Source organism: Malaclemys terrapin, chromosome 3 (genome assembly GCF_027887155.1).
Source record: "Malaclemys terrapin pileata isolate rMalTer1 chromosome 3, rMalTer1.hap1, whole genome shotgun sequence".
In the NCBI taxonomy this organism is placed as follows: domain Eukaryota; kingdom Metazoa; phylum Chordata; order Testudines; family Emydidae; genus Malaclemys; species Malaclemys terrapin.
This window is the reverse complement of record NC_071507.1, coordinates 82,026,825-82,054,668: the sequence shown is the minus strand read 5'-3', so window position 1 is coordinate 82,054,668 and position 27,844 is coordinate 82,026,825. Positions and strand designations below refer to the sequence as shown.

General features: G+C 38.3%; 1 protein-coding gene across 7 annotated transcripts; it reads left to right on the top strand.

Annotated features, from left to right (window-relative positions):
* The first annotated feature begins 145 nt into the window (after window positions 1–145).
* On the top strand, window positions 146–26,285 carry ERMARD (ER membrane associated RNA degradation). Of its 7 annotated transcripts, none has more exons than XM_054022845.1 (20): window positions 146–196; window positions 3,992–4,156; window positions 4,308–4,581; window positions 5,373–5,541; window positions 7,421–7,560; window positions 8,164–8,265; window positions 9,500–9,589; window positions 10,908–11,005; window positions 11,824–11,960; window positions 13,519–13,633; window positions 14,388–14,490; window positions 14,916–14,945; window positions 16,376–16,444; window positions 17,155–17,328; window positions 18,322–18,405; window positions 19,546–19,625; window positions 20,641–20,769; window positions 22,696–22,905; window positions 23,985–24,098; window positions 24,816–26,285. In XM_054022845.1, the coding sequence occupies exons 3-20, from the start codon at window positions 4,516–4,518 to the stop codon at window positions 24,988–24,990; spliced, it is 2,085 nt and encodes a 694-aa protein (XP_053878820.1). In that variant the 5' UTR covers window positions 146–196; window positions 3,992–4,156; window positions 4,308–4,515; the 3' UTR covers window positions 24,991–26,285. The 7 variants fall into 7 exon arrangements, with proteins under 7 accessions (XP_053878820.1, XP_053878821.1, XP_053878817.1 ...); XM_054022846.1 differs by lacking the exon at window positions 146–196 and adding an exon at window positions 233–345; XM_054022842.1 differs by lacking the exon at window positions 146–196 and adding an exon at window positions 233–589.
* Window positions 26,286–27,844: the final 1,559 nt, after the last annotated feature.

Here is a 27,844-nt window from a genome sequence, read left to right as displayed (position 1 = left end):
CCCGCCCCTCGGTGCCTTCCCCCAACCGCCACTCAACGGCCACTAAGCAGTTCCAGCTTCGCGCTGCGCAGGCCTCGCTCAATCAGCAGCGCCAGGGCGAGGCTTTCCCGCACGTGCCGTGATGTCGTCATTGGCTGCTGACGGCAGAGCGTCACTGGTTGTGAGACGGCAGGAGAGGAAGGCGGAAGTAGGCGAGGTAGCTGCGCGCGGTGCGGGTGGGAGGAGGCGCGGCGCCTTTTCGGAGCGTGGGTTCCGCGCGGGCTGGGGCGGGCGATGCCTTCGCCCTGGATGTCCCGAGCGGGGGAGGGAAGCTGAAATACAGCGACGCGCCCTTCCCCGCTGGGGGTAACGTGCTTCACGCCCCTGCCCCCGATCTCTTGGGTGGCCCCGGCTGGAGTCACCCGCTGTCAGCCTCGCTGCCCGCCGCGTGGGCTGGGCGTGGGGTTCCGGCCGGGATTGGATCCAGGCGGCAGCCCCGGCCGGGATAACGGCTCCTGCTTCCAGGAAACCGTCGCCGTGCTCGGTCCCGCGGCCCGCTTAACCGGATCTATTGGGGGTGGAGCTCGTGTGTGTGACACTGGCCATAAAGGTGCTGCGCGGGTCCCCTCGGGCGTTAGTTTCTTAGCTGGTGGTTAAAGCGTTTTTTCAGCGCTCTGTGGGTGTCAGTGAAACAGACATTAAACTCCTTGAGAGATTGACAGTCTAACCCTAGGATAGATCATATCGGGATATCTCCGTGATGCTTAAACTGGGCTAGTTTGAGACATAGCAGGTCCTGACTTGGTGAGGAGCATATGTCACTTCAAGGAAACCGGACTTTGACTTACATTGTTAAATACTACATTAAAGTGAGCATAGGGAGCAGCTTTCATTTTTAATATACTTAAAATGAATAAAGCGTGTAGGAAAAATGCACAAGGTAAAATGTAGTCTGCTAAGTACACTTTTTAACAGTGTGTCATCTAGTAGTACAGAAAGTTAATGTTTCAGGAAAATAAATATACTACCACTGGATAGATTGCTTCTGAACTTACCATATGTTTAGAGAGTGCTTCTAGGAATTTTGGTCAGAGCCTTATAGTGAAAGATTCTGTCCTTTTCTGAGGAAGTGTCCCTTTTATTTTTTCCTCACTTACTTTAAGGAATGAGCCACTCTTAGAACAACACACCTTTGGAGGGTCTGTCATCTGTTTGGCTGTCCTTCCTTAGATTCAGCTGGACATTCAGTAGCACTGGTGGAAGGCCCAGTAAAGTTGACATGACTGGGATAAAGCGGCCATTCCCTACTGCTTTACTGGGTATATCTTCACTGCAGAGTGATTTGAACCCAGTTTACCCTAAAGTGGGTGTGAGCATCACCACTGCAAAGCTATGCCCAAATTACCATGTCACTGTTTCTGGACTTGCCTTTGTGTGTCAGCAGCATATGCCACCGTTCTTTGTAACAAGGTGCTCTAGAATTCTTTCCCAGTCAGTTGTGGGAAAACTTGTCTATCCTTCAGGAGGAACTGTGGGAAAGCATTGGATAATTATCAGCACTAGTGTGATTTTGCTTGTCCTCACTCTAAAGTGTATGGGTTCCAGCCAGAGTTAAATCAGAACTTGGACTCTAACCCAGCTGTGCTAGCTAGCTGGGGAAGAAAGCACCTCCAAACTCAAGTAAAAAGTTCTTGTGTATGAACCATAAGAGCATTGGGTTAAAACTTGGGTAATAGCAAGGGTTAACTCTGGGGTGAATATATTGGGGTATATGCTGGGACAGAGGGCTGAAGAAAGAAGAAAAGAGCAGAACTTTTTCTTGGCAAGCACATACATGAGAGTGAACAAAAGTACCTTTAAGCAAGGTGGGAGGTGTTTACAGGCTACTTGCTGCCTTTGCCCTAAATTTTGTCTACAGAGGAGTGGGGAGAAAATAACTTCTTAAACATCTAGAGAAAAGCCTGGAAGCACAAATAAACGTGCGTCAATTCCTTACTCTCTTCTTATATGAGGGAGGAATTTTTATTGGATACCCTCCCTTCTGGCCATGCATAATATGTGAATTTCCCATACTAGTTTCAAGTACTAGAAGTCTGGACTTCTAGGAGCCATCTATCTGAAACTATTCTCCAGACATGAAAGAACCCTCTATACGAGCTAAAGTGGACTTTTTACTGTTTAAAGTACGTGCAGAAAATGGTTCAGCCTGGTAACTTTTATTGCCTGGCTCTCTAAGGGAAAAATATAATGAAGTTAATATACAGCATAGTAAACTTCTATCACCTGTGTGTGTGTGTTTCCTGTTGATTTACTAATTGTAAGTACAGTTCTCAAACAATATATGTAAAACAGTGTATGGCAATATTTTTGTATGTTTAATTTTTATAATTAATAAATCTTTTAAAATCTGTCACCCCTTTTCCCAAACAAAATCAAATGTTTGCCACATTTGCCTCTGATTTAGTTGGAACTATAGGAATTGCCATATTGGACTAGACTAATTGTCTATCTAGTCCAGTATCCTGTCTCTGAGAGTGGCCAGCAGCAGATGCCTAATGGGGGGCGGGGGGAAGCCAGTACCCCCAGTAAGCAGAGGTGGAATAATCGGTCCCCATGAAAGTCTCATCCTAATAGCAAAAGAGCAGTTTAAAACATGAACCATGAGATTTTAATCCCTTCTAGAACTGTTTGCAATAATTGTTATAACTTGGTATTCTTGTTACTAAATGTTTGGCCTTAAGAAAGATTGATAAGGGTCAATATCCCATGACAGTGAGTTCCATGATCTAATTATCAGTTTTGAATTTGCCATCTTTCATTTTCCGGAATGTCTCCTTTTGGTAGTGGGGTCTTTCTCATGTAGCTCCTAGTTAGTAGTTTCTCACCCCTACTAATTATTTTATATATTTTTATCAGACCCACTTTTGTTCATTTCCTTGCTAAAGGAAATGATCTTAATCTTTTCAATGTCTTCATAGGAGAGTTTTTCTATGCCTCTGATTATAGAGTTTTTCTATGCCTCTGATTCAGGCCAGAATGGACCACCAGATTGTATTAATAATCTAGTCTGACCTGCACATCACAGGGCACTAAACCCAATCCACTTATCCTTGCATTGAGCCCAGTAACCAGGATTAGACTAAAATATTACAGAATCCTGTAAGGTCTGTTAGTTTGAATATTTCCTTCCAATGTACATTACATTCTTCTTGTAACATTGAAATTCATCTACCATCACGTTGCCCATTTACCTAGTATGGTGAAGTTCCTCAGTCATTTCTGGATTTTAACTCTGTGTTATGTGCAGACTTTGCTTTCTCACTCCTTATTCCCCCTTTCCTACATAATTAATAAATATGTTAACCAACACTGGACCTAATATGGAAACTTGGTAAACTATTGCCATGATGAAAATTGGCCATTTGTCTACTTTGTCTTTTGTCTTGGTCATTTTTCATCCATGGCAATACTATTCTTCTGAGTCCATGACTAGTTTCTTTAGTAGCATCTTGTGAGAGACCTTGTCAAAGGCCTTCTGAAAGCCTAATTAAAATACTCCTATTTTTGTAGCACTTAGGGAAAATGTGGGTTGATATGTGGGGGGCGGTAAGAAGATACTTAGTAATGGGAGTCTTGGGGCTCAGAAGAGTGCTTTTTTAATTTCTTCTTGTGATGAGCCTGCTGAGAGAGATTGTGTGCTTGGATTTGAACTGTTGGATTAAAAAACATCAGATTTTTTTTTAAGCATGTGGTGTTTAGAACTTAAGATAGGCACAAGATGTATCTAAACAAATATCACAAGTGAATCTATATGTCTTCAGGTAAAACCTGAATGTATGTGGGTCACTTGTGGGTAGACATTTGGATATTTACTATTTCATTTCCCGTCAGACTGCTCATTTTTCATAGTTCAGTGCACTCTTCAATACAAGTTTCAGCACTTTCATTGTTAATTTAAACTTAATTGGATTTATACTTCTGCTTTGGAATAACTTCATTTTTCTGTTTATAGTGGTTTGGAAGCTGTTTATGCATAGAATTTGTCATTCCCGTCCCTCACTGTGGAGCATGTAAATCCTGCAAGAGACTTATTTTCTCAAAGGAACTTCAGGGCCTATGGTTTCACCCCTTGTAAACAATGCTTCAAGCTGTATTAATTCCCACAGAAATCCAGAAGGTAAGCAGGAGATGTTGAAATGGATGGTTGCTCTTTTCTTTAGTCTCCTTTCGTCACACCTTACAGAAGAAAGATCCCATTCAGGAGTTCTATTCTTAAGTGTGAGAAGATGATGCAAATACACTATTTCTTTTTTCTCCTTCTACAACAGGGGTGGGCAAACTACGGCCCCCGTGGGACCATCCTGCCCAGCCCCCGAGCTCCTGGCCCGGGAGGCTGTCCCCCCTCGCCGGCAGCCTCAGCTCGCTCACTCCACCACTGACGCAACTCTGGGCGGTGGGGCTGTGAGCTCCTGGGGCAGCGCAGCTGCAGAGCCCGGCCTGACCGGTTGCTCTGTCCTGTGTGGTGACAGCGGCAGCATGGCCCAGCTCCAGCCGGGCGGCACGGCTGTAGCGCCGCCAGCCACCGATGCTCCAGGCAGCGCGGTAAGAGGAGCAGGGTGGGGTTGGATAGAGGGAATGGAGTTCGGGGTGGTGGTCAGGGAGCGAGGGTGTGGATGGTGGTCAGGGGAGAAACGGGGGGTTGAATGGGGGAAGGGGTCCTGGGGGGGTCAGCCAGGAAGGAGCAGGGGTTGGATGGGCAGCAGGGGTTCTGGGGGCAGTCAGGGGACAGGAAGCGAGGGTGTGTGGATGGGGCAGGGGTCCCAGAAGGGTCGTCAGGGAACGGGGGGGCGGGGTTGGATGGGGCAGGTAGGAGGTGGGGGCCAGGACATGACCCCCTCACCTAACAGGCCCTCCATACAATTTATGAAACCCGATGCGGCCCTCAGGCCAAAAAGTTTGCAAGCCCCCCCCACTCCAGTTCTACAACCTCACCATCCTGTGTTGTTCTGCCCATTTAGGTTGCTCTCACATATGTGGTGGGAACTTGTATTACAGAATCCTTTGCTATTGAGGGAAGGGGGGCAGTTATTGTCCCAGAACTTGGGGTTTGCCCTCCACCCAGATTTTTCATACATCTATATGCTCCACTTGTTGGCCCCTCCCAGGGCATAATGTAATCACATATAACTTTCCTATGCTGACACAACCTTGCTGTCTCTCCCTCCCCCAATTTTTTTCTGAAATGATGCCTCTGATTATAGTATTGAATGGACTTTAGTTGGATTACCATGTTGAACACAATTGTAAACACACACTTTAGATTACAGTTTCACTAAGTAGTGACTTTCTTGTTTTATATGGTAATAGGAAGTACCCTTTGTTTTGTGTTCCAGATGTCACTAGCTGACCCAGTCACCACCTGTCTTTCCCCTACAGTGCATTATATGGTTTGCAAACTTGGATTTGAGGTAGAAGACAGCCATTCTGTTAATAGTATTGTGTCTGAAAATGGTGAAGTATGTTGGAGAACAATCACAGAGCTTGTGCATTACCGTGAATCAGGTCAGTGTTTGCTTTAGATCTATTGTGTGTTATGAGTCTGAAAGCAAAAACACAATGCAGTTTGAGGTAGACCTTCCATGGTTAGGACACTGTATTATAGTACAGCAACAGCTGCATCACAGGTTGTGTTACAGAATTCACTTTTAAAAAGAGCTTTAAATCTTTATTGGGGAAGGAGGGTAAACACAAAACCCCATTGAAATGGTAAAAACCAAAACATTGAATATATACTTTAAATACTATGATTTTTTATTTTTATTTTTTTTTAAATCACGGTGGCTGGATGAAAAATCAATTGGTACAGAGAGAATAAGTTTAAAAATCACCTCTCTTGTGGATTTCCCCTCCCACCCAGATGATCTTATTTTTCTTTGTACCCCTCTTGCACGAAATCTAAAACACTCTGACACCTGCCCTTTGATTGTTACTCCCTGCTGTGCTGATTCCTAGAACACCAGGTATATAGAGGTAGTATTTCTCTCTAAAGCATTTTATAATACTTTAGCCACAATGAAAAATGAGCGACAAGGTGAACCTGCTGAATTTTCATTTGACAAATCTGCTGCAGCACAAATGCTGTCACTTGCTTCCAGGGATGATAGAAACGAGAGAAGTTATGTTGTCTGCCTCTGTCGTATTTACGTATGTGAGTACAGCTTACAAGGCATGCTATTTTTCCCCCATGGGGATGGAATGCTAACTTCATCCTAAAGAGGAGAGATGATATAACGCTAAGAAAAAGTACATGTACTGGGCCATATCCTCAGACATTTTTCCATTGAAGTCAGTGGAGTTTCACCAACTTACATGAGCTAGGAATCTGGTCAGCAGGACCTGTAGCAGGCAACCTGTACAGCTTTGTCTATCACTAAACTTCTATCCTGATCCCAGCATAGCTATCATTCCAGCCTTTGCTTGAGAGGCTGCCAATTATACCAACTCATATGGTGGTTTTATGATTCATTTTCTAATGTTATTTATGCAAGATATTATTACTTGTTTCTGTAGTGGAGTTGGTAGAGATGATAGGCAAGTTCATTATAAAACACTATTCTACTCAGCCCTCTGCAGTACATCTTTAACTTGTGCACCATTTATTTTTGTAACAAATATTTTGTTGAGCAACTTTATATATTGCCATGTTACATACAACTTCTCTCTTCTAGGTCACTTGGCCACTTTGCCACTTTATACTTATGGGTGAATGTACTGGCCTTCCGAAAGGTCCTGTAGTTAAGGCATGGGGCTGGGAGTTCTGGGATCTATTCCCATCTCTGTGACCTTTATGAAATCACTTAAAACTAGGTTTTGCAAGCTCAGTTTCCCTTTCTACTCCTGCATTTTGCAAGCACATGATGTTTAGATACCTAAGAAATTGTCTGAGCCCATGTTAGGGAAACACACCGTTTAAAGTTATTGTTTTTATCTGTAAAACATAGAAGCAAAATATTAGAATATGACATTCATGTCAAACAGGAAATCTCATTAGAGTATGTAGGAAAGAGAGAAGCAACTTACCTGTATTAGGTAAGACAAGTATCTGGAAGTATTTTTTTCTCATATGAATGAGTTTTTCCAACTTCCATTGGAACAGGGCTTTAAAAAAATCCCTTTAGCTTGTATACCTTAAATTAAAAAAAAAGTTTTTACCTTTCCTTATTTAGGATAGGTACTTACTCTTATTTTCCATTATAACTTAATTTTCCATCTTCTACAAGTGTCCTGTTGTCCTGGCAGAATAATCTGTGTAGGGTAAGAGGGACTTTTGATTTTTAAAACATATAGCCTGATGAGAACAAGTTTTGTTCTCCATAGGATTTGAGACAGTGGACCTTTTGAAATTCGCTGCTCTGACCACCCTTTTATTTTTAATTTTAAGATCAAAATGTGGATTATATAAAAAGTGTGCAGCTGTTAGGACCTTTATGTGAATCTGTTCATTTGCATCTACAATCCCTGACCATGGAACAATTTGAAGTTCAGTACTCATTGTGGTTCCAGTGGACAAACTGTACGGAGGTACGAAAACTAATATTGGCAGTAAATATTTTAAATTATGCAGCTGTCTGAAGAGTTTGGGACCAGATTACACAAAAGTAAACAGCAAAGCAAATTCCCCTCTGTAGCTTTCAGAATTTGAAACTAATTGGCATCCTATGAAGTAATAGGATAAGAACTATGCTGAAATACGCTACAATTTATCCATGTTATCACAATCAAGAAATCTATTAAATGTTTTTGGCCTGCACCAACAGATGGGTAGGACTGTCTTTGCTTTTCTGTGAAGCCTAATATGTTTGCTTTTCTGTAAGGGTCCTTCTTTTGTTGAATTGTTTTTCTGTGTCAGAAATCAAAGGCTGGGTACTGCATGAACAGAGTTTTTAAATTATTCTGTAGGTGGTGATCTTGACAACTTTTTCTGCAATCTGGTCTCGTGGACAGAGAAGTCTTTATATATTTGTATATGAGTGGGGGGGGAGAGGGAAATCACTGAGAAACACTTGGGAGACTTCATTTCAGCTAACCATATTTGTATGTAAAGTTTGACAGCTTTCTTCAGTTTTTATGTTAGTGCATTGATAGTGGGAAACATAACTTTTCCCCTCTCTTCTAACCTCACAGCTACTTCTTGAAGTGTTTGCTGCACTGGATAGCATGGAAGCTACAGCAATTGCACTTAGCTTAATGAAACTAACATCGTGTCTGGAGCGAGCCTTGGGTGATGTAAGTGCAAACAATTAAGGTTGTGCTGAAGTTTTGATTTAAGAAGCAAAGATATGTGCTTGCAGATTTTACTGTAGTTGAAACTAGGATTCTGTAGTATATGTTAATAAATAGGGCAGCATGTAAGATATAAGCCTCATATATTGCCTTGAAATCTGGATGCCAGCTAGTAACTTCTGTTCTTGACCTAATTACAAGGTTAAAGGAGACTGACTAATTAGTTAAGGATGTTAGAACAGTAACACTTTTTTCTGACTTAAAAGCCCCCCAACCTCTTTCTCTGTATGACCCTTGAAAGCCTGAAAATAAAATCTGTTCACTAACTGGAAGCTTGTCTCCTGCGTCCCCAGGTTTCTTATTTTGTAGCGTACTGTAGAGTGTTGGGCTGCTTGCAGAGTCAATTTCTGCATGAAACAGAAGTAATTTTACTCCTTTGGCTTTGCTTTTCATGAAAATTCCTTTATGGTACTCACTAGTTTAGAACGATTTTGTTCTATCTTTTGGCCAAAGTGGCCTTTAAGAACAAGGAATGATTTCTCTTTGTTGCACGGCTTTTGCCTTTGTATCCTAAAATTTAATTTCTCAGTAGTAAAAGTTCACAACTCCTGGCCTGTGTTCCTGGAATAATGTCTAGAGAAAAGATGGTCTCTGTTTGAAGAATTCTTCGATTTCTTTACTGCATCAAAAATCCAGTCATGGCTTCCAGTATTGGAGAAATGAAAAAATTAGGCATATGATCTGATTTGTAGATGGTTAGTGGCTCTTCATGGGACTGTGTGACTACATTTGACCCTTATAGCAGATCCTCAACAATGTTCTAATTCATGAGCCTTACGTAGCCTTTTCCAGTAAATGCCATTGGATTGTGGACTTAAACCCACTGTTGAGGCCCCTCTGCACCCCACGCCTTTTTTTGTACCCTACATTCTCTCCACTAAGCTTCTTGCCATGCCTCTATCTTCTTTCTAGTACTGGAATTAAAGTGGCACTGGAATCAGAGAAACTAGCTATGTAAGATTCTATGATTTAGTTGATTTGAGTCATGATAGAATTTCTTATTCCAATTTGTCCTTTTTTATCATCTCATGAAACTTCAAAGTAGAGGGGTTTTTTAAATGTTTTATTAGTTGAACTGAGTATGGATGTAGAAATAGTTGTATACTAGAAATATTTAAATATATATTGGGACATATCTATCTTTATTTCACAATATCCTGCTTTGATTTTTTTTTAGGTTTTCTTACTAATTGGTAAGGACTGTCCATTCCTTTTAAGAGATTTGCTTGCATCTCAGGAGCTTGCTGCAGTCTTTGGACAATCTGTGGTGAGTATATGTTTTTTGAAGTCATTTCTTACTGCATGTGAGGTGCATTATACTTTTATAAGATGTCTAGGTTCCAAGCAAACTACAACTTAAGTTAAACAAGAGTTTGTAAATATTGTAGTATGTACACAGTTGATATACCTTTCCAAATGTTACTTAATATAGCAAGTAGTCGACTCAGGGAGGGAATAGTGCAAGAATGTTAGCTAAAATTTTAATCTTAAGTGGAAATACGTTTTTATGGTGATATACATATACTGTATTAATACTCTTATATTCTGTATAGTCTCCAACCAAAAATCTACATATGTGAAAATTAACATCAGACATTACAGAAATTTAAACATTTTAGGTCTTTGGCTTCTAGAATGCAATGTTACAAACTATAATAGTCCAATGCCAGCTAGAAGAGGTCACATCAGAACAGCTTAGTTTTAAAAGACTTTGCCACTATGTTGTTGTGAAATGCCTTCTAAAGTTCCCAGAAGTAGTATTTTTCATAGTTATGCAGAGCAGTTGGCCAAAAAAAAGGGGATGGTATTTTTCTGATAGTGCTTACATCATGCTAGGCTTTTTACGTGAACAGGAGAGAAGTTACAGTTTCTGCTCAAAGAACTTACACTTCTAAAAATAGATAATGGGAAAGACAGACATGAGTTATTTGATACTGCTTCAGAAGTTTAGTGTGTTTGTGTCTTTATACAGTAGTTTAAACTAATATATAACATAAATTTCATAAGGATGATCTTTGGGTTTAGATAGTATGTGCAATTCAAGTTTCACAAATAAACAACCTGCAGAGTTTGAGATTTTTTTTTTTTTTTTTTCTCGTGTGGATGTGAATCTGGAAAATCCAACCTGACTAAAGAAGTTCCAACTCTTGGGCCAAGTTCTGCTCTGTTACATTAGTATAAATGTATTGATGTATATTAAATTATTGGGGATTTATACTCTTTAGAAAATAGAGCAAAATTTGATCCCATTTGTTTGTTCTTCCTGATCCAGCATAGTTTGTAACTTTTGTGATAGACTGGCTGCGCCTATTTTTTTTTTTCTTTTTTTTACATAAACTGAGTAATGTACAAACAAAACAGGAAAAAAAAACCTTCTTTTAGAGTGTGCCATGCATCACAAGTGAATTATTTTTGTGGCTTTTGTTGTAATCCATGATTGATCAGCTTGATGCGGCTAAGCTTAAGGACACTTGACGATATTAATAACAGCTAAAATAGTCTCTCAAATTTTCTAGCAGGAGAAAGGCATACAAAAGTTGAAATATATATTACCTTACATAGTAATTATCCTCTATCCTAATTAGATGAATGTGCTAAGAGTATTCATTGGGTCTCCATATGGTCTAAATCTCCGTAACATTTTGTGGCATGGATTTGCTTCCCCTCAAGAAATTCCTGCAAAGTAAGTTACCAGTGAAGTGTTTCCAAATGTCTCTTTTTTGCCTGTCAGGCTGCAAGCTGTAGAGGAACATTCAGCATAACCAATAGCTCTCTCTTGAAATTAAAAACTGGTATATTTTCCTCCAGTCTTCTGGCTATTGGTTTTCTGAACACTTGTTTTTCATCAATCCACTTCCAACTGAGTATTTCAACCCTAAATGAAACTAGTGAACAGAATCTGTACTTGTGGTTGAATGGAGGCAGGGCAGAGCGAAGGGGAAACTCATGGCAGCACTTCACTATTTTATTTTTTAAAACTGTTGCTTTGTAATAACACTGCCATGGCCAACGGTTTTCCCAGCTCTGCTCCAGATATGTCTCAGTTGGCTAGTCAAGTTTCATTTTGTGTTTGGGTGAGTGGGGAATTCATTCCAATTTGCTTTGGTATTAAACTTTGAGTTTAAAATATTTAATTGTGCTGATAGGGAAGTGAGTGAGTCAGTGCTGTTTTGGGGAAACCTGATGCCTTGTGTGTTAGAGCAGCAGTGGGAATAAGCAAGTGCAAAAGGTACGGAAATGGGGTAGATAGAAAAGCTAACAGACCCAGCTAGAGAGTGGGTTTTTAAAATTGCTTATGTTTTCTTTCACCTAATCAGATGTTGGGTGTTCGCATTCAGGTGACGGGGAGAGCGGGAGGATTGGATCTGTTGTTTTAAAAAGGCAATGATCTCAAGATCTTGTGCATGGAGATTTCTTCAGAATGTCCCCGTGCCACAAACATCAGTTTTTCTGGAATATATGTACAGTCTCTCTTCTAACATGTTGTGGTATTTCCCCTAGATATTGCTCTATGCTGCTTATTTTAACTGCAGGATTGGGCCAGTTGCTAAAGATATACCTATTGCAAACTGAAACCATTTTAGTACATCGACCTTATATAGCCTTCACTAACTTAAAGGAGTTGGACATTTTTCCAGGCAAGTATCTGATTGTTAACAAGCTGTGACATTCTAAGATTGGCTCCTGAATTCTTTGTAAACTCAAAACCCAGCATTGGAAACAATGGCTGTTCCACAGTCCTAGGATTGAGCCCTTAATTAAGACATCTGTGTGTACCGCTGTTAAATGAAGAAAGTAAATTGCAGAAATATTTTTAATATACTTAATAGAGTGTAAATAAATATATGTAAATACATGGAAAAAGAATGTCTAAAATCTAAATTGGGCATTTAAGCCCATGAAGTTTAAGTTTTTTTTATAAGGGTTATAGTACATGCTCTAATCTGTTGATAATGAAAGTACAATCTGTGTAATAAAGAATCTCCTACTTTACCTCTGCAAAGTTTTTAACTCTTTGCAGAGTTGGTGTTTCATTCACCCACGTGGGCTGGTGAAGGGCTTCATTCTGCACCCAACTGGAGATTCAGTCCTGAGGGAGGGCAAGGTATAGTGCTACTGCGGCCAAATCCTGGGGCTTCTGCCAGAGACTAGCATCTTTTATTTATTTATTTATTTATTTTGCTGAGAATCTCTAGAAACCTGGCTAGTAGAGGCTGCCTGAGGGGAATCTCTTGGATCCCCTAGCTATGTCCCTCCTTGGGCAATGCCTCCCACTCTGTGGGTGCACCAGTATGCTCCAAGACCTTCAGCTTAATGGGGGTTATGGACACTTTTGTGCTACATTGACCCACTTCCAGCTGGACTCTCATTCTGCTGGTGGAAGCAAGACCAGGCCTCTGAAGGCAAAATCCAGCCCAACATTCAGCTCTCCTGTATTATGAAATTCTAAGTTGCTTCTGAATTTGTCCTTTGCCATATCATTGTGCTTCAGAATCAAAGATTTCTTTTAGAAAGGAAATTATTTCTAGTCCTTATGGTTACAGCGGAAAGCTTCATAATGTGAACGTAATGCAAGGCAATGCAGTGATGTCTGTGTGTCCAGGTTGCCTGACACAATGGCTTTGAGAGGCATTTATTGTGATGAGTTGTCAACTCTGAAACCTAAAAACGACAATCTGAGGAACACAGAAAAATGACAATGTAGGGACAGCACAAAATTTAATTAATATTAAACTATCACCAGGGGTTCTATACTGACTCTTAATGAAATTAAATGAATAATAAAATCTACACTTTCTAAATTTATCTGAAGGTGATGCAGAACTTCCACCATAGTGCCACAGAACTCAGATCGATCTTGCTGTGGAGGGCTAGTCTTGCCAATAGGCAGCAAACCAGTTTTTAAAATTCATGCCTTATTTAAGTCTGTCATGTACAACAGCTGACCAGTAATGCATCTTATTATCAGTCTTCTCAATTTTTGAGCTTAAATGTTTTTAACAGTACAGCTTTATTTAGTTGATGTTAAAAGGCTTAACCAAATAACTGAATAGCTGTTAGATCTTTCTACAGATTAAGCAGAAATAATTTGTATTTTTGAATGAAGTGCTTTGAATAATTCCTCTTCAGTAAGTCTAACTCTCTACATTTCAGTATATATTGTTAATTTAAACAAATGTTTTTGCTGATTTGTAGATATTAATCATGAAGCACTTTCCTTAACTGAGGAACTAGCAAAGATATCCAGTTTTGTATTAAAAACAATGTTACCATTTTGGGTTGCTGCACTAACAGCTTTCAGGCAACACAGGTAACAGAACTGCACTATTACATTTTCCTTCATTTTTTTTTCCTTATTTCAAAATGATTTTTTTACTGTAGGCATCCGTTATTTATGGAATAATCTGTTAGCTTGCAAGGCTTTATGAACCAGAAGCATTAATGGCATCTAAATGTATTAGACTAGCCTCATGCAAGTGTACAATTCATGGACCTGGCATTCAGTTTTACTTGTATTTGCATTAAATTCTGTTTTCATTAGAATGCAGCATAAAGTCAGAATTAAATATTACACTTTTTTATGTGAAACCCTTGTATGAGAGAATAGCAGACCTCTTCAATAGACAAGTGACAGCTAGAATTCTAAACTAGACTTTGAAGTCAGCGTAAGAGTTTATATGACAATCACAGAAAATTGAGACCAAGAAACAGAGCATTATAATAAATTAATTGAAAAAAAAATTGAAATCTGCAAATTTTGCACGTTTGCGGATCTGTAATCATATGCAATGTTAGTTCTGTCTTCCCTTCCCATTATATGCTACACCAACCTGTCACATCATGTCTTTATTTAGATTATAAGCTATTTTCTTGGCAGGGTTTGTCACTTATTGTATGTTTGTACAGCACCCAGCACAATTGACCCTGATCTTGATTGGGTGCCCAGTGTACCACTGTAATACAGATTTTAACAAGTGCTTATGTACAGTTATAGCTACCACAAAGATCAGTGTGTGTTTAAAGAAAACTACTAAAATCTTACATGCATTCCTCTAATTTTGCAGGTATGCTGACTGTGTTATACTGTTACTCCCTCAGCTGGAAACTGGACTTAGGTTGCTCTTCGCCACAGTTAATAAGTGTCCAAATAGACTGCTAACTGCTGAGGTAGGGTTTTTTTTATGATCGTGGTACCTTTATTATGATATATTACTAATAACAAGCTTCAAACATGTCCTAAAATAGTTTAATATTATACTTAAACAAGTAGCTTTTAAGTGGACAATATAGTTTGATCTTTTTACAGACTTCTGATATGCCTTTTAGAGTGTCACATGACAGCTCTCCTCCTTTGTTTACAGAGGTTTGAAAAGTACAACAGTATAGCATTGTCACTTGAATGTAGTAACTTAAGAATGGAAAACTGCTTATGCTGTTTTTACCTCTTTTCTTACCTTAAAGGGATGATTCCAATTTGTAGCAACTCTGGTTTGTCATGGTAATTAGATAAAAATTCAATATGTAAGTGCAGTTGGTATCACCGCTTTTTGTTTCTGAAAATGGAATTACTGTGATATTTTTTTCTATTGTAGTCATCTTCTCTTTATACCACTTTTGATGAGGTAAGTTATCTGTAAAATCTTCTGGAATATTTGAACATGTGTTATTTCTTTACAGTAAAGTATTTATAGAATTCAAGCACAGAAAAAGATGGAATGATGTTGTTGCCTTAAATATACTAAAATAAATTTAAAGATACTAATGCCTATCATACAAATGGACCTGGCTGAAGTCTTTTGAAAATAAAGATAATTCCATGAACTTTTTGAAGTTGAGAAAAGATTTCACAGACCTGAGGTGGCAGAGACAGAAAAATAAGACTCACTACAACATCTATAAACTCCTGGCAGCTCCTCAGTGTACACTTCTTTGTATTTTCCTCCTGGTCCTTTATCTTCTTGGTATCCCAACTCTAAATTTCCCCCATCTTATCAATGTTTATTTTTCATTAAAGTGCTCCGAAGTGTACAGAGTATTCTAAGTGTGACTGAAGCACTGATGTACAAAGAAGGAATATTATCTCACCAGTCCTTGGGGCTTGATACAAACAATAAATTATAATCCTTAATGAGAGATCATGACTAACATGCAATGTTTGGTATTGATCTACATTGTAACTCCATGATTGTTTTTATGTATATTTACTCTCACTTTTTAGTACTAATGGTCAGTAAAGCCTTTCCCACCATGTTGGGGACACATGATGATTTTTCCCCAGTTGAGGTAGAACACATTTTTTTTAATTAAACTGTTGAGACTCTCTTACCTATATTGAATGGGATTTGGTACATTTTAGGAAGGTATAGGAGGTTAATATCCAGTATTCTACTTCAAAGAAGAAGAGCTATGGAGCCACTATTTTGGTAGTGACCATACTAAAATACGGCACTTACACTGAACTTTTTTGATCCAAGATCAGCAAGTTTGTTTGGAATCAAGAGTTTCTATGAACTAGAATTCTTTCAGTCCTCTTTACTAACCCCATAAACATTGATCTATTTCCAAAGCACAGTGGTTTTGCAGTACATAAAATCAGGAAAGTAGCTTGGTCCCAAAAGCTGCCACAGAATGGAATACAGAATCCAAAGCTGGAGAGTGCAGTATTTTGTATGTCCCTGTTACTTATTTGATGAATAGGTGATAACTAGGTGGTAACTTAAGTTCTTGTAAACAGCTTTATTTTTTGTCACTAATAAAAACAAAATATGCTTTTTTATCTGCATAGGATCACCTGTTTGAAATAAATGCAAACATACACCGAAGCAAGCAGCCTATAATAACCCATTTTTTTCCTATTTGACTCTCCAAAAGCCAAAATATTTTGTTATCCCATATTGTCCATCACTGCTAAATAAAACAGGGGATGGAGATTTGGTGCTAGTTTAATGTTATGGATGGCTTACTACTATAGTCAGTATTTTTCATTTAGCTTTATAACTTTTGGGTTTGTTCAACATTAAGTTGTCTTCAATTTCAAATGCTTTTTTTCTAGATGCTAACAAAACAGCTGAATGATAAAGAGATCAATCAGCTTCCTCTAATTCTTGGAGAGCCTTCAATGGTAAGTGTATTAAGTGCTTTTTATTTAGCAATACATTTATAATTGATAGTGTTAAGAGTGTAATAGATTCTTTAGACATAAGAAGATCACATCCCCAGGAGCTTACAGTCCAGTGCCCCATATCTGGCTTCAGTATGAAAAAGGCAAAATAATACTTGGCATATAAATATAAGATTAACTAAAACAGCACAGAATTTTGAAGTGGAAAAGGAAACCTAACTTTAGAACATCTGTTTTTGTAGGGAGTTGGCTTTATTACCGGGCATCAAGAAACTCACTGCCAGCAGGAATTATTTTTTTTTATAGAAAGGTGGCTATTTATTATGAACCTCTTGACTTTATTCCTTTTAACCGTTGTTTATCATATTGCCATCCAGACTACTTCATTGTTGCTGATCCTCAGTTCCACTCTGCCAGAGCTATAAAGTATAGACTCAGGAGTCTTTGCTTAAATTTAGTCATTTTCAGCTATTTTTGTTGATTGTGGGTTAGTATTGTGGTTTTTTTTTTCTTTTTTTTTTTCTTTCACCTCTCCTCAGACCTTTCCCAAAATGGGAGTTGCCTTTTTTTAAGAGGTGTTCCTCTTGCCCCTCTAAGTGCTCCATTTCATATGGGCCTAAGTGCCTTTTGTGCCCCAAGAATTGCATGTTTATTAGGGTTTCTGTAGAATTGTGCTGTTTACTTAGTTTTGTCCACACATGATTCCACAGGAATTCCTTTGGGATTTCTTGAACCATCAAGAGGGTCCACGTGTAAGAGATCATTTAAGCCATGGAGAGATCAACTTACATGAGTTTCCAAGAGAAATAGCCAATCAGATACTTGCATTTTCAGTTACACTTTTATGCAGATTTTCAGAAGTGGAGGAGCTCACAGCTTTTAAGGTAGGAGCTGGTATTGTGCAAGTGGAACAATGTATAATCATTTGGATGCCAAATATGATTTTAAAACCATTTATGGGCTACACCTTTCTTAATTGTTTCTAACCTTCAGCACCTTTTTGTGGGTGGATACTAAGCTTTAAATATTTTCCAGCATTGCTCTGTAATACTGAAATGAAACCGAGATAAACTGTCCCCAATATTGCCCTTCCTGAATTGAACCTGGTTTGTTCTTTTCACCCCTCCTTGTTAATATTTTGTTTCTTCTCACTGTACTTGCACTGCTTAATTTTTTACATAAACTATATATATTTAATTTAAGACTATCATTTTGTCCTCTCCACCTTGCTGTTTATCTCCCTGGTAGGTCAACTCCGAATTACCTCCAGTTTATCAGTATCTTCCATTGAAGTACTTAAAAGTGCCCACACTAAAGTGTGGCTGAATCAGTTATGGAGATAAAATCTGACTGAATACAACTATGAATGTGAACTTGGTACAGTAATGGAAATGTAGTTTTGGCCATGTACTGTATTGAGCCATGTCCAGTTGTATTATCTACCAACACATGTATTTCAGTGTTAATGGTCAATAAGCATGTTCCTCCCAATTTCCTATTGATATTTAGGATTACTTTCCCTAAATTCAATGTATTAATGTAAGCTCTATTGAGCCAAACCTCCATTTATTAGCTATAGCTCATTTTACTAGATCGTCAAGGTACAACATGTCCTATTCCAGTGGAGATTGGAGCTTTTTTTACACACAATTTTATAGATTTAAAAAAAACAAAGCAAAACAAAAATTATTGAACACCTAATATACTAATTAGTGTCTTGATCCTTCACTTTGACACATTTAATTGAACATATATAACTAGTCCCTTTTGAAGTCAACGAGACTGTCTCATGTCTAAAGTTAAGCGTGTGTATAAGTTTTTACAGGATCTGTTTTTTAAAATTAGTACATATTTTATCATTTATTTTTGTAAACTAGGAGCACATAGCCATTAAACCACTGATCAGCTGTGCAAATTGCTACCGTTCTCGGTTTCATCCAATTGCCCGACTTAAGAAACAGGTATGTGGATATGACAGGGAGGGTAAACATTCCATACATTTTTAAAAAATTGTTTAACTGTTGTCTTTTTGCTTTGATAGTCCTGAATAACTATTAGGCTTTTGAGGGAAGTTAAACTTTATCTACCCATGCAGTTTATTTTCTTTTCTTGATTGAGGCTCGAGTTAGATATTAGGGAAAAGCTTTCTAACTATAAGGATAGTTAAGTACTGGAATAGGCTTCCCAAGAGAGGTTGTAGAATCCCTGTCATTGAAAGCTTTTAAGAACAGGTTAGACAAATATCTGCCAGGGATGATCTAGGTGTCCTTGGCCCTGCCTCGGTGCTGGGGGCTGGACTGTGTGACCTCTTGAGATCCCTTCCAGCTCTACATTTCTATGACTTCTACAGCTACCTTTGCCTAGTGAGGCTTTTTTTTTTTTTTTTTTTAAGTTGGTCAAAAAAACTTTTGGAAACCATAGAGGTCCTGGATTAGACTAAAATTAGTAAGAGATGTCGCTCTATATTTGGGGTATCAAATGATTAAAAAAATGAATCATGATTAATCACAAGATTAAAAAAAGTCATGATTAATCGCAGTTTTAATTGGTCTGGAGCAGCTTGGCCAGGGGCAGCTTCATGGGGGGGAAAGAGGCGCGAGCAGCAGTGGAGCAAGTCAGTGGGAGGAGGGGCACCCCTACCCCAGAAGCACAGAGTGGTGCCCCCCTGAGCACAGTGCCCCGAGAGTAATCTGCAGATTGCAATATGAGAACCACTGAACGGCTTGATAGTCTCTCTCTCTTTATTGAGTTGGGTCTGTATTAGACAGTTCCTTCTTACAAACTTTTTAAGTTAGTGAGGATATGAAGTACATTACAGTGATAGTACTGATTAATTCTTTCATATTAAACAATGGGGAAAGTAAGAAATGGCTGCAGTTTAAGCTTATGTTGTGGCATGAACTTTTCATTTATTTTAGGACTTTCCACCCTTATGTCTTGAACATACATACCTTAATTGTAACTACTGAGCGGATGACTTAAAAGTTACAGAGATTTTAGAAAATTTAAATAGTAAAATATGTTGCTGTTGCAAGGTATGTCATATGGGCTATATCTTGTATTGAAGTTTGGCTTTATTAAGGTGTCTTTTGACTTCCTAGGTGCTGAAGTGTATGAAGAGCATTAGTTCATGGCCTGAGCTTCCTATAGTGCCTGAAGAGCAAATTCAAGAAATTCCAGGGTATGCCTGATCCATTAAAAAAAACAATCATACCGTGAAACCATACTTATAAGGCGCTGTGTTCTCCACAGCAAGTGGGACCTAAATTCTGCAGCAGGATTTCCTGTATATTACAGCAATCTGGTACAGCAGCCTGGAATTCTGTGGCAGCTTCGTTTAAACTAAAAATGGAGGTTTCTATTGAATTCAGCTCTGTTTTGAAATAACAGAGTTTGAGATGATTGTGGAATGCTTGAGTAGGTGTCTCACAAAAAGTTACAAGGCCGTGTAGGAGTGGGGAACAAGACTTCGATGTCATTGGCATAGTGAGAGCTGAAATGATGCAAATGATCAGATTGCTAGGACTATAGTGCAAATAGAGAATGCAGCAGAAGCCTGAAGGATGCCAACAGATTGGTGGCTGCTCCTTCCCTAAGAGATATTGATGGAGCTGCTAGCAAAGTAGAGAGGGAGCCCAGAGGACCGAAGAAGAGTAGGGATGAAGAAGGAGAGGCAATCAGCTGTGAAGACCAAAAAAAAATCACTTCTCATGGTAGAAGCTTGGATACCACAGTGATGGGAGACCCTATAAAAACAGAGATTAAGAAGAATGAGAGATTCTCCTGAACTTGACATGGAGGTGGCCATTATTGATTTTTATGGGGCAGTTTTGGAGATATGGAAGGGACAGAAGGCAGGGAACCTGAGGAGGTGGAAGATAGGAAGTCTGACTGTACATAATGAAAGTATTTGGTATGCTGTAGGATTGTGGAAAAGAAAGTAAGGAGATAGGATGATGATGCATAGGGAGGCTGAAGAGACTGAAAGGACGTTGCTTTTGAGATGGAGAACCCAAGAATTTGCTTGTAAAATAGAAGGAAAGGAGCCAAAGGATTACAAGGTAGTAGTGGGCATGTAGATAAATGGCTGTGACAAAATAGCTTTTGCTTCAATTAATTGTGTTAACATGTAAACTGTACACACTTCTTTATTTTTGTGAAAGATTCTGAAAGTAATTTTTGTCTTTGTTTTTAAGGTTGGAAAGAAGTGCAGAAACTAGTCCTTGTATTTCTGTGACTACAGAAATCCTCTCTCAGTTGCAACACCATTTGCCCCAGAATTGCTACATTTTAGATGGTCTAATGAATAATCTTTTAAGTGAGAAGTAAGTTTAATGTTCCCCCACTCTTGAGTCTACGCCTTAATACAATTTACTTCTGGAAATAAAAGGAATGTGGGACAGTAATGAGAGCTCGCTGCCCAAGTGTTCCTTCCCTTATCTATAGAAAGCATTGTTGAAGGAACCATCGCATGTGTTTGTATGGAATTGTAGTTTCCTCAGTCTAAAGGTCTTTAGGATTCAACAGAGAACTGTCCCCAGAATGAAGGGGAGAGGTTCAGAAAGCTGTTGTAATCTTGTTGCTTTGCAGTGCAACTTGAAGAAACAACCATGCTTGTATTTCAGACATGGGGAAGCAAAATAGTTACAGATGCACAAGAACTTTATTACAATAACTTGACTAAATTACCTTCAATCTGCTTTATGGTACTGTACAATACTGCACTAGAAATTTTAGTCTTAGCATTGTGATTGGTGTTACAGGTGTGCATGACATTAAAGTGTTAATCTACCTCTACATACTTCTCTACTAGCCAGACTTACATTTCTTGAGTCTTTGAAGTAGAAGCTGAGATTTGCTATATATTTTTGTTTCTGAGATTTCAGGAGGTCTAAATATAGCTCACGTTACTTCAGTTTCAATTTTGAAACTTCTTTCATTTCACATTTTTAAAAGCCCCCTTAAGAGTTTGCATAGAGTCTTTCTTTACCACCCTGGGCTGGATTTCAATCAGTGACGTACAGTCATTTCCTCGTGATGGCTCTTCAGTGAGCTTGTTAATGAACTGATGGACTTAATCTGGTTTGTACAGGATAAGTGTCTAATTCAGTACAATAGTCAACGCCACTGATGTGAAATGCATCCTTGCTGGCAGTCTCAAAGAGTCCACTGATTTAATTAATATATTTAAAAACAAAACTGCTTTCCCTTCTCATTTGCATCAGGCTCATTGCATGTGGGAAGGATAGCATGTTGAAGATGGCTCTTCTGTAGCCTTTAGTTTACATAATTTATAGGTAGACTTTTGTTTTCCACTGCTGTTAATGTCACTTTTCACAAGCACTAAAATCCCTTTTAAAGCATTAAAGTAGGAGGCTTCTTAATACTGTTTAAGGTTTTTTTACACTTACGACCATTATGTCTGGCATGGCAAAATATCTTGCTTGTTCATTTTTTTTTTTTAATAAATTCTCCCTTAAAAACAAACCATTTGAAGTGATGTGGCCATCAAGAATTGTGACATACTTAGTATTAGCTGACTAGCATATATAAAGATGACAGCACATGTTGGCATTTTAATATCTCTTAATGAAGCCTAATCTAGTGTGGTGTTGATTGAAACTAGTATTTTGTGAAATGTTAAGACTAGTTCTTGGTGTACTGCTACTATTCAGTTTTGTTTTGGACACCGGTCTATTGTGGACTGAACGATAATTAGTGAGAGACACCACCTGTTTCATTAGTGTATATTGTATATTTTTGGCCAGTTTTGTATATTGTGGTATTTATTTCTTTACTGCTCTGGCCTGGAATGAGAAACATTTCAAACTTCTAGTGATATGATATTACTTACAGTAACGTGAGAGAGAATACAAATCACTCATGCTAAATAGATTCTTGTTTTGGTGAGTCCTAAGGAGACAGAAAGAAGAACAGGAGTACTTGTGGCACCTTAGAGACTAACAAATTTATTAGAGCATAAGCTTTCGTGGACTACAGCCCACTTCTTCGGATGCATCCGAATTTGTTAGTCTCTAAGGTGCCACAAGTACTCCTGTTCTTCTTTTTGCGGATACAGACTAACACGGCTGTTACTCTGAAACTTGTCATAAGGAGACAGAGTAAATCTGTTTCCAAAACATCTGGGTTAGAATTTTTTTAGCTCAGGCTACACTGGAATGGTTGTGAAATCTTTAAGTTTTTAAACCCTGCTAACAAAAACTGAAACAGAAATATTTCCTGTTTTATAGGCTACTGGTTGAACTCTGTAGTACGCACATTTGTACCCTATACTGCCCACGTTCTGTACTGGAAATATTGGTTGTGTTCCGTAAGATAAGCACACAGTGCCATCAAGTGTCAGATCAAGTTATTGCCAGCACTGAAATGAGATACACACAGTGGATAAACAAGATACTGCGTTCACGACAGAGGCATAACTATCTACGAATGTTACACAGGTTGGTTACGTTTTTTTCCCCTTTTTTTGGAGATGAAGGGGTAATTTTAAGAGTGGATTTAACAGAGTAACTGAACACTTCTTTCCTTTTACTCTGCATGTGTACTCTTCCATATTCTACTTATACAATGTTAAAACTAACTAGGTTTGTGTGTCATTGGTCTACTTAGAGTTAAGAATCTTCCATAATTTCCATTATACACCAGTATATTAATGCAAGTAAAACTCAAATCGGAGAATAATTTATTTTGATATCTTTAACATTTTTCTCTTGTCTGGCCTGGATTATTAGGGTCCAAATAAAAAGGTAATTTAAATGTTTGGTTTTTGTAGTTTGTTCTCTTGGATGAACCTAAGCACTAAAAAAGGAAAGGAGAGGGGAAAAAGTGAAACTTCCAGTCTGTTAAAACTGAATTACAGCGGTTGTCCCCATCTTATCAATGCTTCTCTCAACATTTTATCGAGTAGGATGCTGGCCAGATCAGGAGTAATGGCTAGGATTCCATTAATGTAACACCTAACCAGCAGTATTTCTTGGGGTCTATGATTAAACTTTATATGAGTGGGATCAGGGAAATGAAAATTCTAAAAAGTTAAAAATTTTAATTTTATCTGGGATTACAAATGCTAAAATGCCTGATATATGTAATGGTGTCACTAAAAATGTGTATTAACGTAAATTATTATGTACTCTCAACCATAACCAGTACTTAATTTTTGCCAGGGCTGAGCCCCAGCACCTCTAGGCTTGGCAGTTCGTAGCCCCGGGACCTCTGGGCTTGTCACATCAGTTATGAATGTAAAAAACTTGCTTGAGCCCCAGCACCTCTTTCATTATACATTCAGCACTGACCATAACCCTATCTTGACACATTTTTTTCCCCTCTGTAAACTTACATATATGGCTCTTTTTTCTTTCTTGTAAATTGTTCATAGCTATGATCTTTGCTCCATTTTTCACTAATGAATCTTCAGACTTTTTTCTTTCACTCCCCATACCCATTTTAGGGTGGAACTGGAAATCTGAAGAACAATTTTGTATTAAAAAGACCTCTGTTACAATTTTCTGCTTGTTTCTAGCATTAAATTTCTGTCTCCTGTGTTACGGCTGATTTTAATGTTGATTATTCTGGAACTAATTAACATCCATACTATTTGTGAGAAGAATCCTTGTGATTATCAGCAGTATATAAAGTGAGTATATAGTAGTTGGTTAATTAAAATAAGTGAATAATATAGACTCTTTTCACCCTCCTTTGAACATCTTTGGTCTACATTATGTAGCCTTATTGAAATTGCGGTTTAACAGCATGTGGTACATCAGGTAGTCAGTCTGTTTCCCCTGTCTTTGCAGTACCAATCTGGGGGACAGGTGAGGGGCTCGCTAACTGAAAAGTCTTTGTTTACAACATGTTGTTCAGCTAGCCACAGTTTCAATTTTTATTAGACTTCCCATTGGCACAAATAGGAGGATAGTCTCACATTCAAGCCCAAAATTAATAATACATAATAAACTTTTGATTTTAGCATGTAATCAACTTCATTATTTCCACTCTACACTTAAATGGAGATCACAGGCATTGTAAAGTGTTTGGCTGCCAAAGAAAGGAAATTGTAGGAGAGAACTCCTCTATATACTGTTATATTTCTATAGTCCCGTAATATTGCATTTTTGTGCACTACTATGAACTGCAGTTCTGAAAATTATTGCTTGTCCCTGTCTTTTTCTCTCCACCCACCCTTGCCGTACGTAAAGGACAAGTGATGTAGCAATGATCATGTGATAGTTGGGAGACTAGGAAATCAGGAAAAAGTAGCAGCCCCAAGTTGGTCATCATCAAGGTCTGGTCTGTCTTTCTTTTAGAAAGTCTTTTAAAGAATGACTTTTTCATATTTTTTTATTTCTTGTAGGTTTCTAAAGTCAATATTGCAGTATACTGAGAACTTGGTGACATACACAAGCCCAGAGAAAAACAAATGGGATGAATCCATGGAGCTTACGCACAAAGCTTTGATAAAAATTAGGACTTTCAGTGAGAGAAAGCTAACATTAATGCAGCTAGCAACACAAGTGAAGCTGTCTTGAAAACACTTGGTTTCTATTACATCTCAAAATTATTATTTTTTAATGCCTCAAAACTTAATGTGGCCAAAATTCTTAGAATATTTCTACTCCTTTCTTTGAGTGCAGCTTCCATCAAAATGCCTTTGAAAGCAGAATTTGGCATTTATGTAGCGACAGTGTTGCTGATTGGAGTTGGATAATTGCACTTCCTGAAAATGGAACATTTGTCAAGTGCACAATGAGACTCTGAGCTCTTACCTCAAAATGATTTGAAAATGTATCTATTATTTAAGTGTACTATGTGCTTTAAAGCTTGATTTTTATTTTTTATAGTGTACCTGAAAATGACCAGGAAAACACCTGAAATAAATGTATTGGGAAAAATATTGAACTGAAAAAAAGCTATCCGTGTGGTGAAGCTAATATTTGGCCCTTTCCATGGCCACATGCGACCCATTCTCTCTCATATGCGCTTAAACAAATATCCCCTCCTCCCCCCCAACAACAACAAAAACCAACAAAACCATGTTACAACATTTTGAGTTAACAGCATTTCCTGAAATCCTTGTTTGCTAATATTAGCACAGAAATGGGCAAACCTTGGTGTGTGATTTTTTTTTTTTATTTTTTATTTTTTAAGTTTGTTTACATGCGAAAATACTAACATTTTTGAGTTCTCAGCAATAAGTATTGAGTATTTTTTACACTCACTGTTGTCATGGTACCTTTTTTGATTAGTTTAATTTTTCATTTTATCTGCTAGTACCAATCTTTAATGATTCATAGTTTGGGTAGAAATTTGGTTTTGTACATTGAAAATCAGAAAATATAAATGTTCATCTTGATCCTAAAAGTGATATGTCCTTATGTTGCATACCTCATTTTTATCTTTGTTTTTCAAAAATTATGAAAATAAATCTCTCTTCTGTCCCCCAAAAAGAAAGGGGCCTGCATGAATTCAATAAACAAGCCATCTACCGATTAACATCAATCCATGTGCCTTTCCTAAAGGATGTAAAACAGATAAATGCCTCTTGGTCAGGTCACCATTTTTTAGTATTTATATATTCGTGCTGTAAGAGGCTTATTACAATAACAGATTGACTTGTTTAGTCTGAAGATCACTCCAGAAATGTCCTTTTCTTTTGTATTCTAAAACCATTAGCTCGGTTGTATAGAAGTATGAAGATCTTTATTGGCTGTCTGGTAACTTTGTCACTAGTGTATGTCATTATTCTGTGCATCCAGAAAGTAATGTTTCTTTCACAATTTAATCAAAGGGGATCTGGCTAACACCATTAAAGATCTGAATTGCATTTTTTAGGAGTTATTAATCCTTCATTGAAAATCCCAGTTGGAGAACTAGTGGATCAATTATCATTTTAGTTCCTGTACATTTTATATATTCTGTTTGTCCAGGGATGAGACACAAACTTTGGCAGTCCCCCTACATATAAATATACCCCTTCCTCAACAGTACCTGTAGCAGTATGTTTCTCGGGTGATATTTATAATTTTGCATTTAAACATTCACTTTTCATTACCACATAGTCAAAAGAACATAGAAATTAGGAATGTTCCAAAGAAGGAAATGAAAACTAGTGGCATGGGTGTAAAAAGACAGGTCTAGAACTGGAGTGAATGATGTAGGTTAGAATTGTGATCACTGATCTAACTGGTCACTATGGTCAGGCAGTGGGAAACTTCCACATTACACTGGTTCAAGCCACTACGCTTAGTCCCTTCATTTCATTTTTAAATGTAAAACAGTAGCTATTACTTGCATAACAAAGATTTTAGAGACTCTGTGATCATCGTTGGCGTACTATCTACAATGATGCACACAGGTTGTACCTACACATTGCACATCTTAGCCGAGAGAACTTTGGCCATTGGGGTGCATGCATACCACTTTGCAGTACTGAATGTGGCAAACTACAGCCCTCCCTCTTCATTCTTCCAGCCTCTGGAGCATCTAGTAGGACCTCTGCTCCTATCTTCACCAGACAGACATTCATGGATCTCATTTGGAAAATGCAATTAGTTCTGAATCAGCCATTCACTTATTCCTTACTCTGTTGGGTCTCATGGCTACATGTGTGGCTCATGGCTTTTGCAAGGCTAAGAATGAGAACAGTAGGGCAAAGAGAAAGTGTTTTATTTTTCTTAGTCTAGTTTCCTGAAAACACAGGTGCCTGTCCTTCAGGCCATTTGGGCTTTGAAGAACAACATGCTAACAAGCTCTTTGCCAAGACTACCTACACTGTGCCCATCCTCTAGCCACACTTCTTTGGAATTTGTATGCTGGGCTTTGAGGTAATAGAATGAACCTCAGCTCTGACCATTTAGTAAGGTGAAGAAACAACAGCAGGCCTTCAGAAGGTGTATGCATATATTAACACACTGGATTTTTTTTTTCCTGACTCTGTTGTCTGACTTTGTAACTAAATGACTTCTGGGGCTAGACTTTCAAAACAGTACAGCTTCCCGGTACACCACTAAAGTTGCCATATTTTCAAAGATGCTCAGAACACAGTAGCTCACAAAATATGTTCTCAAGCTTAAATGTGAAAAGATTTGTTTTAGTCAGGAGTAAAAAGCTGTGCTGTGAGTTTGAAAATTGGGTAGAATTAGATATCCATGATATCTACTATCCTCGTCATACAGCTCTGTATTTTGCTACAAAGTTGGGTTATTTTTCAGATTCCTGGGATTGCACAAAATGCATCGAAGAGTGATTATTCGTAGACCAGTGTTCTGATTCCCTGGTCTTTAGAGCTATGAAATTCCCTTGACCTTACATTCATGCTATTGTTGAACAAATGTGAGGCAGAGCTTGACCTAAGAAAGTGTGCTTTTTACCAAGCACCTTTTC

What these genes read in the sequence shown, in the direction of transcription:
- ERMARD (XM_054022845.1), top strand. Translation starts at nt 4,516, where the DNA reads ATGGCCCAGCTCCAGCCGGGCGGCACGGCTGTAGCGCCGCCAGCCACC. An exon ending in AGTGGACAAACTGTACGGAG is followed by an intron (nt 7,561 to 8,163) that starts GTACGAAAACTA and finishes CTAACCTCACAG; the next exon opens with CTACTTCTTGAAGTGTTTGC. An exon ending in TTGCCCGACTTAAGAAACAG is followed by an intron (nt 18,406 to 19,545) that starts GTATGTGGATAT and finishes TTGACTTCCTAG; the next exon opens with GTGCTGAAGTGTATGAAGAG.